General features: G+C 41.9%; 1 protein-coding gene across 4 annotated transcripts in view; it reads right to left on the reverse strand.

The window, feature by feature from the left end:
- SLMAP (sarcolemma associated protein) overlaps window positions 1-14,764 on the reverse strand; it is a 148,200-nt gene that overhangs the window by 53,500 nt on the left and 79,936 nt on the right. For all 4 annotated transcript variants that reach the window (XM_063426872.1, XM_063426874.1, XM_063426873.1 and 1 more), the window contains exon 3: window positions 11,121-11,193. In XM_063426872.1, coding sequence (XP_063282942.1) covers window positions 11,121-11,193 — 73 coding nt within the window. The remainder of the gene's footprint in view (window positions 1-11,120; window positions 11,194-14,764) is intronic.

Genomic DNA, 14,764 nt, shown 5'->3' on the forward strand with positions numbered 1-14,764 from the left:
AATATACTAGGAAAAGGAAAAACAGGGCAGAATCGTCTCACAGCATTGATAACAGAGCCCCCTGGATATACAACGCTATCCTAACTGTGTAAGTGGTGAATAGCTACATAAAAAAACAACCAACATTAGTTTAGCAAATATTTGACATAGTATAGTAAAAAGTCATCAGTATAGCGTTGCAAGATTCTGTCCGCAGGGGGTTAAACCCACGGTGCTTAAAAAGTTAAATATAACATAGTGTACTAGTGGTGATCTATCCATTTCTTCATATTACTGTACACCGGGGGTCAAAACAACCAGAGTTATGCTTACAGGCTCCCCATTATACAGATGGTATTACCAAATCCCAAAGAGTCCTCTTAAGGCAAAATATCGACTAGGACCACCTTGGGAAAAAGGAACAGGATAGAGCAAGCCTCTCACCCTTCAGATTCTAACTAGAAAGGTAAAGGAAATGTTTAGAAAATTAAAAGAATAAATATAAAGTCATAATAAAGTCAATGTGCCCAGAATATAATAAAATATCAAACAAAACAACCCGACGCGCGTTTCGGTGCAACTTTGTCAGGGGCATGTTTTTTTATGTAGCTATTTACCACTTACACAGTTAGGATACCGCTATATATCCAGAGGGCTCCGTTCTCACTGCTGTGAAACTATTCTGACCGCTTTTTTCTTTTTCCAGTTTACAAGTATGACTCTGGAAGGCAATACAATTTAATTTACATTAAGAAAATGTAGTCATAACAGCTTCAGCTGATTGCAGTGATTATAGTGTCCATAGTCCCATGGTGCAGTCCTTCCAATCAACATTGAAGTGCTTTCAATGTTTTAAAACTAAATAAAATCTCCCCCCCCCCCCCCTTTTTTTGTTGTTGTTGCTTAGTCGAATGAAGCATTAGCACAAGTTGCCATGGGTGGCTGTGATTAACAGAGTGTCAGCTGACCACTTCCTATCTATAATAGCACCCTCTGCTGGTATGGCTTGATAGAACTAAAGCAAAGTGCATTTTAACTATACCTCCAGTGTAAGTGGCCCGGTGCCCATATTTAATGTTAAACTGCTTGAATATTGTTTAACACTGAATGGAGGGACAGTGCCAGGGAACTCCAGGCACTATAATCCGTTCAATTAGATGAAATTGGTTATAGTGCCTACAGTTCCACTTCTAATCACGAGTATTTACTTGAATTTCTCCCCTGCAGTGATCACTCCTATATTATATAAAAAGCTTTTGCTTTGCATTGTGACAGCGAACAATACAAACCCTGCTGGCATACTAGCCAGTGAAATACAACAGTCATGCAGACTGTGGTATCTCTGAAGTTTGTGAACGAAATACATAAGTTGCTCTGTTGATTAAAGCTAGCTGAGGTTAAAGGGACACCGCAGACACCAAAACAACTTAATCTAAATTAGGTTCCAGGAGGCCCCTGAAGGCACTCTTACCTCAAGGAGTTAAAGGGACACTGGGCACCCAGACCACTTCAGCTAATTTAAGTAGTCTGGGTGCTGTGGCCCTTTTGCACCTAGTGCTGCAATGCTAAACATTGCACTTCCAGAGAAACTGCAATGGTTACATTGCAGCTCTAAGTCTGCTCTCAGTGACTGTCTACCAGACAGCCACTAGAGGGTTTCCGGAATCCAAACGGACTTTTGGTCCGTTATCAGAGACTGGACATCCTCACAGACCTCCAGCGTCTGATATTTCCCATAGGAAAGCACATGCGCATTAGGTCTACCCTGCCAGCTGACGCTGGCGGTGGCGGTGGAGGAGCGTGGGCAGAGCCTGGCCCAGTGCCGAGGGACATCGGCGTTGGATTCAAGTAGCCATATTTTCTTGGGGCGTGGGGGACATCGCCGCTGTAGGCAACTTTACCTTCAGGTAAGCATGTCTTCACGGTCCTCCTGGCACCATAACAACTTAATTTAGATAAAGTTGTTTTGGTACCTGGAGTGTCCCTTTAATGGGAAATGTAGACCACAAACACCTGGGGTTGCCAAAGTAAGCCATAACTGGCATTGTTGTGGCATAAATACTATTATATCTTAATATTTGCAAGTAGAAACACAATTTAAGTTTAAGCCCTTAAGGACCAAACTTCTGGAATAAAAGGGAATCATGACATGTCACACATGTTATGTGTCCTTAAGGGGTTAAAGTCATTTTTAAATTTATATAAAAAGTACGATATTTTAAAGTAAAGTGACTTTAATAGTTACTATTGCTTATTCGTAGAACATTCAGTGGTAAATGATTTGTGGTAAATAACTCTGTTAAGTTAATAAGAAACATTTTTATCAAATTCAAGCAAATATATCCGCAGACAAAACAAATGGTGACTACATATATTGATCAATTCTGGGGCAATATTGTAGAAGTGGAGACGTCACTAAGGACACCCATAGGGTATTCAAAAACATAGTCTTGAAATGGGAACTTTACAGATGTAATTTAAACCAAATAACTATGACTAGTTTTGTTTCTGGGTGTGTGATGTGGTCTTTTTTGGTTCCTGGTTCATTTGCCTTTCACCTGTTGAGTGGTTACACAGCACAGGCTCTTTGTTATGAGGTTCACAAACAGACCTGCTGCTGAGTGATAAGCAAAAGTCACTTTCAAGAGACATAGGCCAACAAAAACACACAAAAATTTGTAACATTATAAATTGCTGTATTAAAGAACATACACAACATAATAGGGCCAAACTTAAACGAACATTTGTGGGAGGGTAGGTGCTGGTAATAAAAATTAAATACAATGTATTTTTAAATGAAGTTTATTCCCTTCCTCTTGCTTACCCTGGAGCAGAAAGCTCTGGTGGTTCAGTAGGAAATTCACCTCATCTGCACCTACGGGCAGCTCTAGTATAGAGCTTGTGATAAACTGCAGCAACACTGACATGCTATCTGGTGTTGTGGAGTTGGTCTGCATGCGCAAGAGTACAACACTGAGCCCTATGGAAAATCCCATAAAACTGCTGGAGCCTCCAGTGATCGTGTCTCATGATGAGTGAGAGGATACCTAAATCCCACAGCAGTCAGTTATGAGGACTGCTGAGATTGGTCAAACGTTGACCTTTTGTCAATATCAGGCTTGTCCATAGGACAAAATAGTTCCTTAGTCTAATGGAATGTTTAGATTGTTTTGCATTTATTTAAAATTCCAGCGCAACCAGCATTAGTATTTAAGATAAGCTCTTTATTAAATACCAAGAAGTTACAGAGCTGTTTTAATGAAGGATTGTTGGTGAGAGACCTCCCTCTCTGGGGATCTTCTGAACTCCCCTCTCAGCCTCCTGCCCTGTTTGGCTGAGGGTTTTTCTGCTTAAACTGATCTCTCATTGGCTGAGCTTGGTACTCTGAGCACATCAAATAAGAAAATTTCTTCATGAAAACAGGAGGTGTGGTTATGCTGCAACATTTTTTCAACATTTTTTGCAAAAAACTTACGAGATTTGAATGTGGACAAAAATAAAGCACGCATGAGGCCCAACGTATCCAATGCACTAAAGTTGTCTTGCTATCTGAAGTGTTGTTTTAACAGTTAAAAACTTGTTTACACTATGGTTAGCATGTTCAGTGTGAAAATAAATTGCTTTGTATGTGTTCGTAATCACTAAACCAATTCCATACATCCTCGAGAGTCCAGCTCTCGCTTTCCCGGTCTTATAAATGCCTGGGTGGAAAACTTTAGCTGAATTATAGTATAGACCAGTGGTAGTCAACCTTTTTCTTCATACCGCCCACTAATGCATCTTTCTTGATGGAAAAATTTCCTTACCACCCACCAGTTTTCGCGCAAGTGCAGAATATTTTTTAGAAAGGAGGGCGTTTAAAAAAAATTTTTTTTTAAAAATGTACGTACATTTATCTCTTTATTTCTACTTAATGCACGTTTATAATGTTTTAAAATAAAGTAAATTTAAATTACCTTTACTAGTGATTAAAGTGCCAGGAAAGCATACTCGTTTTCCTGGCACTAGAGTGCCCTGAGGGTGCCCTCACCCTCAGAGTCCCACTCCCGCCCGGCTCTGGAAAGGGGAAAAGGGGTAAAACTTACCTTTTTCCAGCGCTGGGCGGGGAGCTCTCCTCCTCCTCTCGGCCCCATCGGCTGAATGCGCACGCGCGGCAAGAGCTGCGCGCGCATTCAGCCGGTCGCATAGGAAAGCATTTACAATGCTTTCCTATGGACGCTTGCGTGCTCTCACTGTGATTTTCACAGTGAGAATCACGCAAGCGCCTCTAGCGGCTGTCAATGAGACAGCCACGAGAGGATTAGGGGGAAGGCTTAACCCATTAATAAACATAGCAGTTTATAAAAAAAATGGGTTAACCCTAGCTGGACCTGGCACCCAGACTACTTCATTAAGCTGAGGTGGCCTGGGTGCCTAGAGTGGTCCTTTAATGAGATCCTTGAGATTGATGCTGCGAGACTAAATATTTGATATCTGGTTCGATTTTCGTAAGGAACAAACGAAGGTCTCCTCTTTCGGTGATATTCAGACGACTTCTCTGTTTGCGCAGAATATGATTTCTCATCTGTGCGTCAGCTCCCCTCCTCGTCCTCCTCAATTCCCCTCCCAACTCCCATCCCCCTTTTCTATTTTTAACCTTACTTATAGCAATGCCCAGTTGGAAGGCTGAGCTAGGTAGCCCACTTACTATAGCCCACTATAACAGACAGGCACACATACAGACACACATACATACAAAGACACACACACACACACACAAACACATTATATTTAAGTCACCCTCCTGTTTCCTACCTTTAAGGTGCAGGAGGGTGACTTTCCCTGGGGTCCAGTGGTGGCTCAGGTGGATGGGAGTCAGAGTTCCCACTCTGACTCCCTGGTCTTCCTCCCGCGCAGCTCTCAGTGTTAGCTGGGAGGAGTGACGTACAGTCACTTCCTCCCAGCTCTGTGATGTAATCACAGGGAGCCTGGTTGTGCTGTTAAAGCGCCCAGCGCTGACCGGGCCCCCTCACAATCCACATCCATCGGGTGGCCCTGACAGCACAGGGCCACAAATGGTGATGGCGGTACCCAGTCGCAGGGGTACCACCGACTCGCGCCTGCCCACCCACTCTCTCCAAATGAGGAAATCCCTACCGCCCACCTGGAATCCTGAAATGCCCACTAGTGGGCGATAGGGACCAGGTTGACGACCCATTGTATAGACAAAAACATATGGGTTTTTGTAACAGTATAATCCCTTTATTGTGTCCAGAAAGATGCACCTCAGTTCTGTCAAATTTTCAGTGTGTTGGACTGTCACAAAAAAAACATAATATATATTATTTTGAAAAGCTAAATGATTCCAACTTCATGAAAGGAAAAAAAAAAAACTGAAGCAGAGCGGCTAGATTCCATTTTCAGCATGTCAGCCTGGTATTGAATGCCATTCTCTGACATACTGTTGGTATTTATTAAACTGTGCACTTACATTGACTGTCTCATTTAAAAAAAGTGTTATTGGTGTAGCTAACTGCATGTTTCCTGTTGCAGTGCTCTATGAGCCAACAAGTATAACTGCACATTTCAGTGACTGATATGAAACTCATTAGTAGGAGGCTTTATAAGGGCAGCCAATAACAGGCATACAATGCTTCAACAATTACATTGCTCTTCTTTGACATCAGATTATCTGTGCTCCGGTCGATACAATTCCCAAAAAGATACATTTCAGGAGTGAGTATAAAAAAAAATCTAAATATAACATAACACTAGAAGGAAATACTTAATTTAGTTAAAATACACAGAGATGCTTGTCTGGAAACATGGGGCAGTTGGTTATATTAATACTGTTGCAACATTTTACACAAAGGTTGTAGACAGATGAGCAGTTTATAGGTACATTTTTCTTGCTCTATATAATGTTGCTAAATTTGGCTAAGGCGACATGTCTACTAGACTTCTTTCACCAGACCCTCATTAAATTGCAGACTGTTCTCCTTTAGAGTCATACCGCGAATAGGACAAAAAGGTCAAAGTCTAAAACCGGAAGTTTAAAGTGAAGCAAAGTACCTGCTGCAACTGTACTAATGCCTGCAGAAACACAGAAACTTTTTTTTTTTTAATTTGCATTTTATTGAGTTATTCTCAGCATTATACAACTTTTCCAATATATGTATTGTAAGAAGAACAAAAACGGAAACAAACAATAATGGGAATATTCAAGGACAGAGGGGTGCAAATTTGCTTATTTGTCCTGTGCATATGTCCGATTCTTCCTCTCAAATGTTGTTGCCAGAGGTCGTCGTGGTGCTAGACCCTTGTGGGCCACAGGTATGTAGGAGCAGTCTGGTGTCAGTGGATTGATGTTGGTCCAGTGAGGGTAAGGGTGGGTATCCAAGCCTCTATCACGGCTTCTGCTTTTTGGTGGTAAGTTTTGTTAAGCTTTTAAAGACTCGCTTGGTGTTATCTCCACAGCCTGCCTTGCTTGGTGAGGTTGGTATATCCTCCAGCTGCGCCTGAGGTGCCAGGTTTAACTTTTGCAGGAATTGGTCGGGTCGTCTCGGGACGTGAGCGTGAAGCTCTCACCCCCCTTCTCCGCCAGTATTGATCCCTCTGTGCCCCACCGGTACCTGATAGACGAGTCCCGTAGCCTCTTGGCCACTGGTGCTAGCCTTTTTCTCTCTACTAGAGCCGAGAATGGGATATCAGCAAAAATTGATATTCTGTGGCCTTCATGTGGCACCGTCCCCCTCTCTCTGGAGCGCTGCAGTATTTCGGATTTCACCACTATGTCCCTGGTCACCGCTATAACGTCTCTGGGTGCGTCCTTAGGTGATCGGTGGAGAATCAGTGTTGCTTTCGGCGCCCATAGCCATCAGCATATTGCGGACCCACAGCAATAGCTATGTGTTTTCGACTGACTCCGGGATGCCCCTAAGCCGCAGGTTTTTCCTCCTATGTCGGACTTCCATGGTGGTCACCACACTATGTAGTTGCTGTACCTGCGAGGTGAGTTCTATTAGCCTACGGTCTGTAGCCTGAGACTTCTCCTCCCTACCGGTCTCTTAGTTCCAGTTCCCGCACTTTTTGGTGGACTACCCCTATTTCGGCCTGTACTTCTTGCAGGTCCTGCTTCCATACTTTCCTGAGGTCTATTAGGAGGCGTTTGATGTCACCTTTGGTTGAGGGTGACTCGTCTTCTTCAGACCCCGACACAATGGAAGCCTCCTCCGAGGATGGAGGGGGTGAGGTTGCTGCCTCAGCCTGCGAGGCATCTGACTCCTCCGTATCGTATCTGGCATCGGGCGCCATCTTGGGCGGCTGTTGCGGCCTCGGCCGTATATCCGGCTGTCTAGCCGGTTCTAGCCGATTAAGCTTTTTATTTTTGCGCCCCATGGTCTCTGCTTTGGGGGTCTCTATCTTTCTGTTGAATTTCTTCTTTTTTCGTTGGCTTGAGTCTCTGTTCCCTGGGCCGGTACGGAGCTCACAGGGAAGACGTCCGCTCGGCTTCGTGGTCGGCCACGCCCCCAACACAGAAACATTTTTTAAAGGACAATAGTCACCAGAACAACTACAGCTTAATGCAGGCACGACAAATCCCAGGCGCCAAGTCACCATGGTGACCAGGAATTGTATCTTGGTGCCTGGGTGTTTGTAAGAGAGAGGGAGCATGGAGGTGACCGGCTGAGGAAGTAGAAGTCTTCCTGCAGTTCTTGCCCTGCTCCGTCTTGCACCCTGCTGGGATGCCTGGAGTCGGACTATGATGTCATTCCGGCCCTAGAATCACTAAATAGTGCACGAGGGAGCAGAGAAAGAAGAGCTTGAAAATTACACAAGCCCCACTGGACCTCAGGGAAATGATCCACTCCTGCTCTCTCAAACGTATGGAGGCTGGGTGGACTTAAATTAAAATAAATATTTGTGAATGTGTCTGCCTGTGAAGCCAGCGTGTGTCTGTTTAGGTTACTGACCACCTCAATTCACACGGAAAATGTGATTTTACTCACCTTTTTTCCCAGATTTGAATCAATGCATCTCTATTTGGAACATTCAGTGTGTTGATGCTGAACGTAGGAGCAGAACACTTTGCAGCACTGGACTAGGAATAACTTCTACTGTGACTATGACCGTCATAAGATGTGTTACTAGGCAGCAATGTAAACGGTGCATTCTCTCTGAAAAGGCAGACTTTTTGTCGTTGAAAATGTAACTTTTTTTAGTTTACAAAAAAATAGAAAAAAAAACCTGTCTCTTACATGTTTTAGCTGGCTTCTAGATTCCAAGTAAATTTGTCAAGCCCTGGCTTAATGTAATGGTTCTGGTGTGTAAAGCCTGTCCCTGCAGGGTTTTCAATGTCAACACTGCCTTTTCAGAGTAAAGACAGAGTTAACAATGGCCAACAGAAAAATAATGGTGCCTAGTAATACTGCTAGTGGCAGCCACAATATGTGCTTGTCCTAGTCCAGTGTCTCCAATGCCCTGCATGGTATGCTGAAAGCGTTCTATAGAGATGCATAGATTCAGTGCATCTCTATGAGCAGATGCTGGTTGGTGCAACGTGGCACATGCACAATAGCCACCTAATGCTTTCCCTATGGGAAAGCACTGGTTTGGCCAAGATCAACAAAATCTCAGCCACTAAGCCATCCACAGCAAGACCAGCGCAGCATTGGAAAATTGGTGAGATTAACACCATTTCAGAGCGATCCAAAGGCGGACAGGGTCCTAAAAAGCCACACCGGCACTATTGTGTTTGGAATACGTTTGTATTTTTGACACTACAGCTTTCCTTTAATATCCAACGGGTATTTCTGTGTTCTCAAGGAGTTTAATCAGTGGGCAACAAGATTTAATGAGATACTCTAAGCAAGTTACACATGCAGAAACTATTCACGTCCCATCGCTCCTTATTCAAAAAAAAAAAAAAAAAATACTCTGCTGGGCATTTTCTTCCAAGTTTCCTGCATGGATGCTACATAAAACTAGATTATTTAACACCAACTACACTAGAAATTTACTTTGAACTGAGACGAAAAGAGGCAGATATACCATTAATACACAGTAGGTGGAGCTAACAACGTTCCAGAAGTCTGATCAGTCAGCAAAGTCCGTATAGGAAAACTGCCCACTTCAACAAGAACAATTATAGCCATCACTCTGGGAGATGGATAATATTTAGTTTAAATTCCAGGATGCAGGGCATATAAAAGTCTTTGTTAAATAGCATTATGTCCTTTAACATTCACATAAAATACAGCTGGTGCACATCCGTTACAAGCTCAGCAGTTTCAACATTCAAATATTTACAATTTAAAATCGCAATCAAATATTACAATCAACTCACGGAGTTTAAAGTGTACCTGTCATGGTAGAGAGCATTTTACACTTAAAGGGACACTAGTCACCCGGACCACTTAAACTCAATGAAGTGGTCTGGGTGCCAGGTGCCCCAGGTTTTAACCCTTCAGAGAAACTGCTATGTTTACATGGCAGGGTTAATCCAGCCTCTAGTGGTCTTCCTGACAGCCGCTAGAGGCGCTTCTGCGATGCTGGATGCTGGATGCGATAATCGCATTCAGCGTACAGAACGTCCATAGGAAAGCATTGAGAAATGCTTTCCTATGGACTGTTTGAATGCACGCGGGTCTTGCCGCGCACGCGTATTCCGCTCCACTCGGAAGCAGACGTCGGAGTGGGAGGAGAGGTCACCAGCGCCGAGGGAGCTCTGGATTAAAGTAAGTAACTGAAGGGATTTTAACCCCTTCAGCACCAAGAGATGGGGGCCTTGAGGATGGGGGGGTTGTATAGTGTGAGGAATCTTATGCACTGGTTTAGTAGCTGTTCTATTTTAAAGGGAACCAGATATAAGAGTCACTTTTAAACTTAAAGGACCACTAGAGTGCCAGGAAAACAAACTCATTTTCCTGGCACTATAGTGCCCTGGGGGTGCCCCAACCCTCAGGGTCCAACTCCTGCCGGGCTGAAGGGGGAGGAAGTGGGTTAAACACTTACCTTTCTCCAGCGCCGGGCTCCCTCGGCGCTGGGGACTCTCCTCCTCCTTCCGACGTCATCCTTAATGCTTTCCTATGGACTCACTGTGAAAATCCCAGTGAGAAGCGCGGAAGCACCTCTAGCGGCTGTCAATGAGACAGCCACTAGAGGCTGGATTAACCCATATGTCAACATAGCACTGAAACAGCTATGTTTACAGCAGGCAGGGACCCAGGTTAACCCTAGATGGACCTGGCACCCAGACCACTTCATTAAGCTGAATTGGTCTGGGTGCCTATAGTGGTCCTTTAAAAAACAAACTGACATATACAGGGATAGCTAGCCTTGCATGTAGCATATAGTCTTGGAGAATGTGGCCAAATTATAAATAAAAGATCTAGACATTGCTCAAATGAAATACATAGACAGATATCAGAGGTCCTTCAAGAGGTCCCTTTTTTGTTTTTAAATCCTTTCAAGCTATTTAAAAATTGTACGTCACATAAAAATTGTCATTGGTAATCAGTAATCATTTGGGGAACCTTGTTCAAATAAAAGAGAAAAAAAAATGTCCACACTTCAAATATTGGGGAAGTCAGATACAGAGTATATTCTGTGCTCCTACAAGGATGTTAAAAATAATAATAAACCTTCTTTAATGTGTACCCGGCTATGCCAATATAAAAGAATATAATTAATGTGAATTCAGGTCACTTCGGAAACATTAACATACTATGCATGACAAGGCACTGATAAAGTTAATGGAGCAGAACATAGCCGAAGACACATTTTTAAAATGTTTTACATTATTTATAGTGCGCTTACCATGAATATCATATTCAGCTCTTTAGCCAAATAACAGAGAGCTTATTGTAATTCAGTCGTTTTAATGCTTATTAGCTTATATTATTAGGCTTTACAGTCTTGCATTTATACGAGATTTTTTTTTTATATATATATATTTATAGAATTAACCTCTATACATATTTTGTCAGTAACGCAACCAAATAATCAATGTAGCCTTTACACATAGGTGCAGTTCAAATTGAACTTTGCTTTTAGCTAAATAAATTTAGCAGGTTTTCTCATCCATGGAAAAACATGCAGCTAAACTACTAGTTCAAGTCACTGGCAAACCACTGGAAGGAAATATATGAAATTTAACTTACTCTGCCCGCCGCCGGGTTTCCAGGCCATCTGGTAGGAAGAGTTTAATTGTGGACACTATACAACCATGGGTCACTGTTAGGAGAGAAACAAGATCGTTTTAAATAAAACATCATACGATTGCTGAGATTTTTAGAATACAGACATGAGCCACGAATAGTAAAATCTGAAGGGGGGTGGGTGGGGTTTGGGAGGGGCAAAAAAGTTTATTAAATAAACACACTAAACCCCTAACGCAATTTTTTTTCTTCTCTAAACTGCTTTTGGGGTTAACAGAATGTCCCATCTTTCATACTCAGCAAGTGACTATTTGTCTTGCATAAATGTGTTTGGTTGCAACTTCCCATCTGTCAGGCAGGTGGGATTGTGCTTTCCCTGAATACTCTGTTAGCCCTAGCACAAATCCGAAAGAAATGCCTCTCATACAGAAGCCACGCATGCACCCTGTGACCCAATGTTTCTCGATGACAAGCAATCTACTGGCTAGGAGATCATTAGTAGGCAGAGATGCAGTGAGGAGACCCGTTCAACACTGAATTGGAGGCAAGTAAACTTTTATTGAAAAGAAAAAAGGGTTGAGGGGAAAGGGAGGTTCAAAAACACTCCACTATTATATATAAACGTATTTATTTAGAACACTGGAGTGCCCACCAAATACAACGGCCTAATTCTATGTACCAGTAGTCTCATTTTAAATAGCTTGTAGGCATCTTTAGCAATGTCATTTCTGATTCTTTCTTCTTACTTTAGTATATAAATTTGCATGACTGACTACCAATAAACAATGTTGAACGCTAATCACATATAGATGGATATAGATTCATTGTACAGGTCAAAGAGTGTAAGTGTACTAGTACTTGACACCACGTGTCCCATTGACCATATCACCTAACAGTATAATCTTTGTATTCTACTCTACAGATATATTTCCCAATCATACTACAGTCATTACCAGTAAAAGAAATAGTAAACAAAAATTAAATTAAGAAAAACCTAACAGGCATAGAATGTTAGACATGGGATTTGCCTACCCATATTCCATTAGAAGATGTGGAGCCTACAATTACAAAAATTAAAAGGTTCAAAAACTCAACCAAGAAACTGCAGACCTGTAAACTTAAAAACCGTGGTTGGAAAATTAATTGAAGGGCTGTTAAGGGATAATACTCAAATGATACCTATAGCGGGAAACAACATTGTTTTATGAAAGACAGGTCATGCCAAAATACTTAAAGGGACACTATAGGCACCCAGACTCCATCACACTGAAGTGATCTGGGAACCGTGCCCCTGCACCTTAGCCCTGCTACTCGGTCTACTTCTCTTTAAAATCTGTTTATAAATGATCTTGAAGTGGGCATTGAAAATCATTTGTCTGTTTGCAGGTGACAAAAAAAACTAGTTAAGATACCCTCTATAGAGGGATTTTTAATAATTTGGGGGACTGGGAAGGCAAGTGGCAAATCAGATTCAATACAAAATAGCGAAGTCATAGATTTTGGAAAAATGGACCCACAAGCCACGTACATATTAGAGGGACACTATACGCGCCAAGACCATTTCATCTAATTGAGGGGAACTTGGATAAACTAGACAACAGTATGTAATGCAGGTCTGCCATTAAAAAAATGCTATTAAGGTGCTTTTGTATATTAAAAAAAAAAGTATTCATAATATATCACTTTGCAATTTTGGCACCATTTTTTAAAGGACCACTCTAGGCACCCAGACCACTTCAGCTTAATGAGGTGGTCTGGGTGCCAGGTCCCTCTAGGATTAACCCTTTTTTTTTTATAAACATAGCAGTTTCAGAGAAACTGCTATGTTTATACTGAGGGTTAATCCAGCCTCCAAAATCTCTAGTGGCTGTCTCATTGACAGCCGCTAGAGGCGCTTGCGTGATTCTCACTGTGAGAGCACGCAAGCGTCCATAGGAAAGCATTGTAAATGCTTTCCTATGCGACCGGCTGAATGCGAGCGCGGCTCCTGCCGCGCATGCGCATTCAGCCGATGACGTCGCAAGCAAGAAGGAGAGGAGGAGGAAAGCTCCCCGCCCGGCGCTGGAGAAAGAGGTAAGTTTAACCCCTTCCTCCCCCTAGAGCCCGGCGGGAGTGGGTCCCTGAGGGTGGAGGCACCCTCAGGGCACTCTAGTGCCAGGAAAACGAGTATGTTTTCCTGGCACTAGAGTGGTCTTTTAAGAAGGATATTGCAGAGAGAAAAATTAGAAATGGGATGGAAAGTATTTATCAGATTCTATGGATTTAAAAAAAAATGTAAAAATATATATATATATATATTTTTTTTTTAAAGGGTTTGGGTGGCTTAAAAAAAAAAAATAAAGAATGCCAAGATATAATTGATATGTATATAAGCAGGTTGCAGAGCCAGGGAGAAATCCGATTCCCATAACAGAGTCAAGAAGATTCTCTCTCCCCCCTCCCCCCACCCCCCCCCCCCCTTTTTGTGGCATTATTAGAAATTGCTGCAACATTAATTTTTCTTTTGCCTTCTTTTGGATTAACATTGTCAAGTTGAACCTTAAACACATTTTATAAACATTAGTATTTGTTTTCAACCTAGACTACTTCAAAACCATGTAAAAATAATAAAAATCAACATCTAATGCTAGAAAACTTACATTCTCAACATGGATCCCCTTTACAGCAGAGAATGAACAAAACCTTTGCAGTGACTACATTGTATATGCAGAGTCCCACTTTGCAAACTCCCCAGATGCAATGATCATAATCTCTGATTTTCCCTTTCCTTCCATCCTTCAGTCCCCTCAACCTCAATCTACACATCTTATCTGCTTCTAGTGCTCAATTCTTCTTAAAGTTTTTCTTGAATTCATTTTTTATTCTTTTCAATTGTAACACAAGTTATGGCATGCTGCATTACACAATTACACTTTACTGTTTTATTGCTACATGTCAACACACAAAATTAAACTATTTTTCAAGTGTAATGTAAAATACTTCTGTTATAGAAAAAACACTGGAGCATAAATGCTTTTGACGGATTACAGTAAAGATACACAGCAAGTGTAATGTAAGCCCCACTGGGATGCTGCAGCCTGGAGCAGGGGCTGTTCAGGTCAGACAGTTTCAGACATGTTTAACATTGAGGTGCAATTACAGCAACCATTGTTTCACATGACAATACGCAAAGTGCTACAAAAGTAAAGCATGATTTATTTGTTTCATCAGTTCATCAGGGTTGCAGAGAAACATTATAATTAACCATCTAGTCTGAGTGTTATAGAAATGATATCCTGATATTAATAGGCCCTCTAAACTCTATCACAAAGTTTGATAGAGGAAAGCCACCTGCAGCATCTATACAGTCATTGAAATAGACAATGCAAGCTGGGATTGATCACCCGTTTTAGATGCATTATATAACCAATAACAACAACAAAAAGGTCAATGACATCCCTTTCAAGTATCTGCTGATGGTTCATGTAAACATTCCTACAGTAAGCGCAATAAATTTCAAAAAGTATAGTTTCCTCTTCGGATGTCGCAAACCAAATGAATAAACTTCCAGCTGCATTGATTTTTGCAAATTCCAGCAGCTATAAACAACTGGGTTCTTGTAAGAGAGACATGGGACCTCCTTATCCCATAAAGCTTATGCATTGTTA

The sequence above is a fragment of the Pelobates fuscus genome, chromosome 7, assembly GCF_036172605.1.
Source record: "Pelobates fuscus isolate aPelFus1 chromosome 7, aPelFus1.pri, whole genome shotgun sequence".
Taxonomy (NCBI): Eukaryota; Metazoa; Chordata; class Amphibia; order Anura; family Pelobatidae; genus Pelobates; species Pelobates fuscus.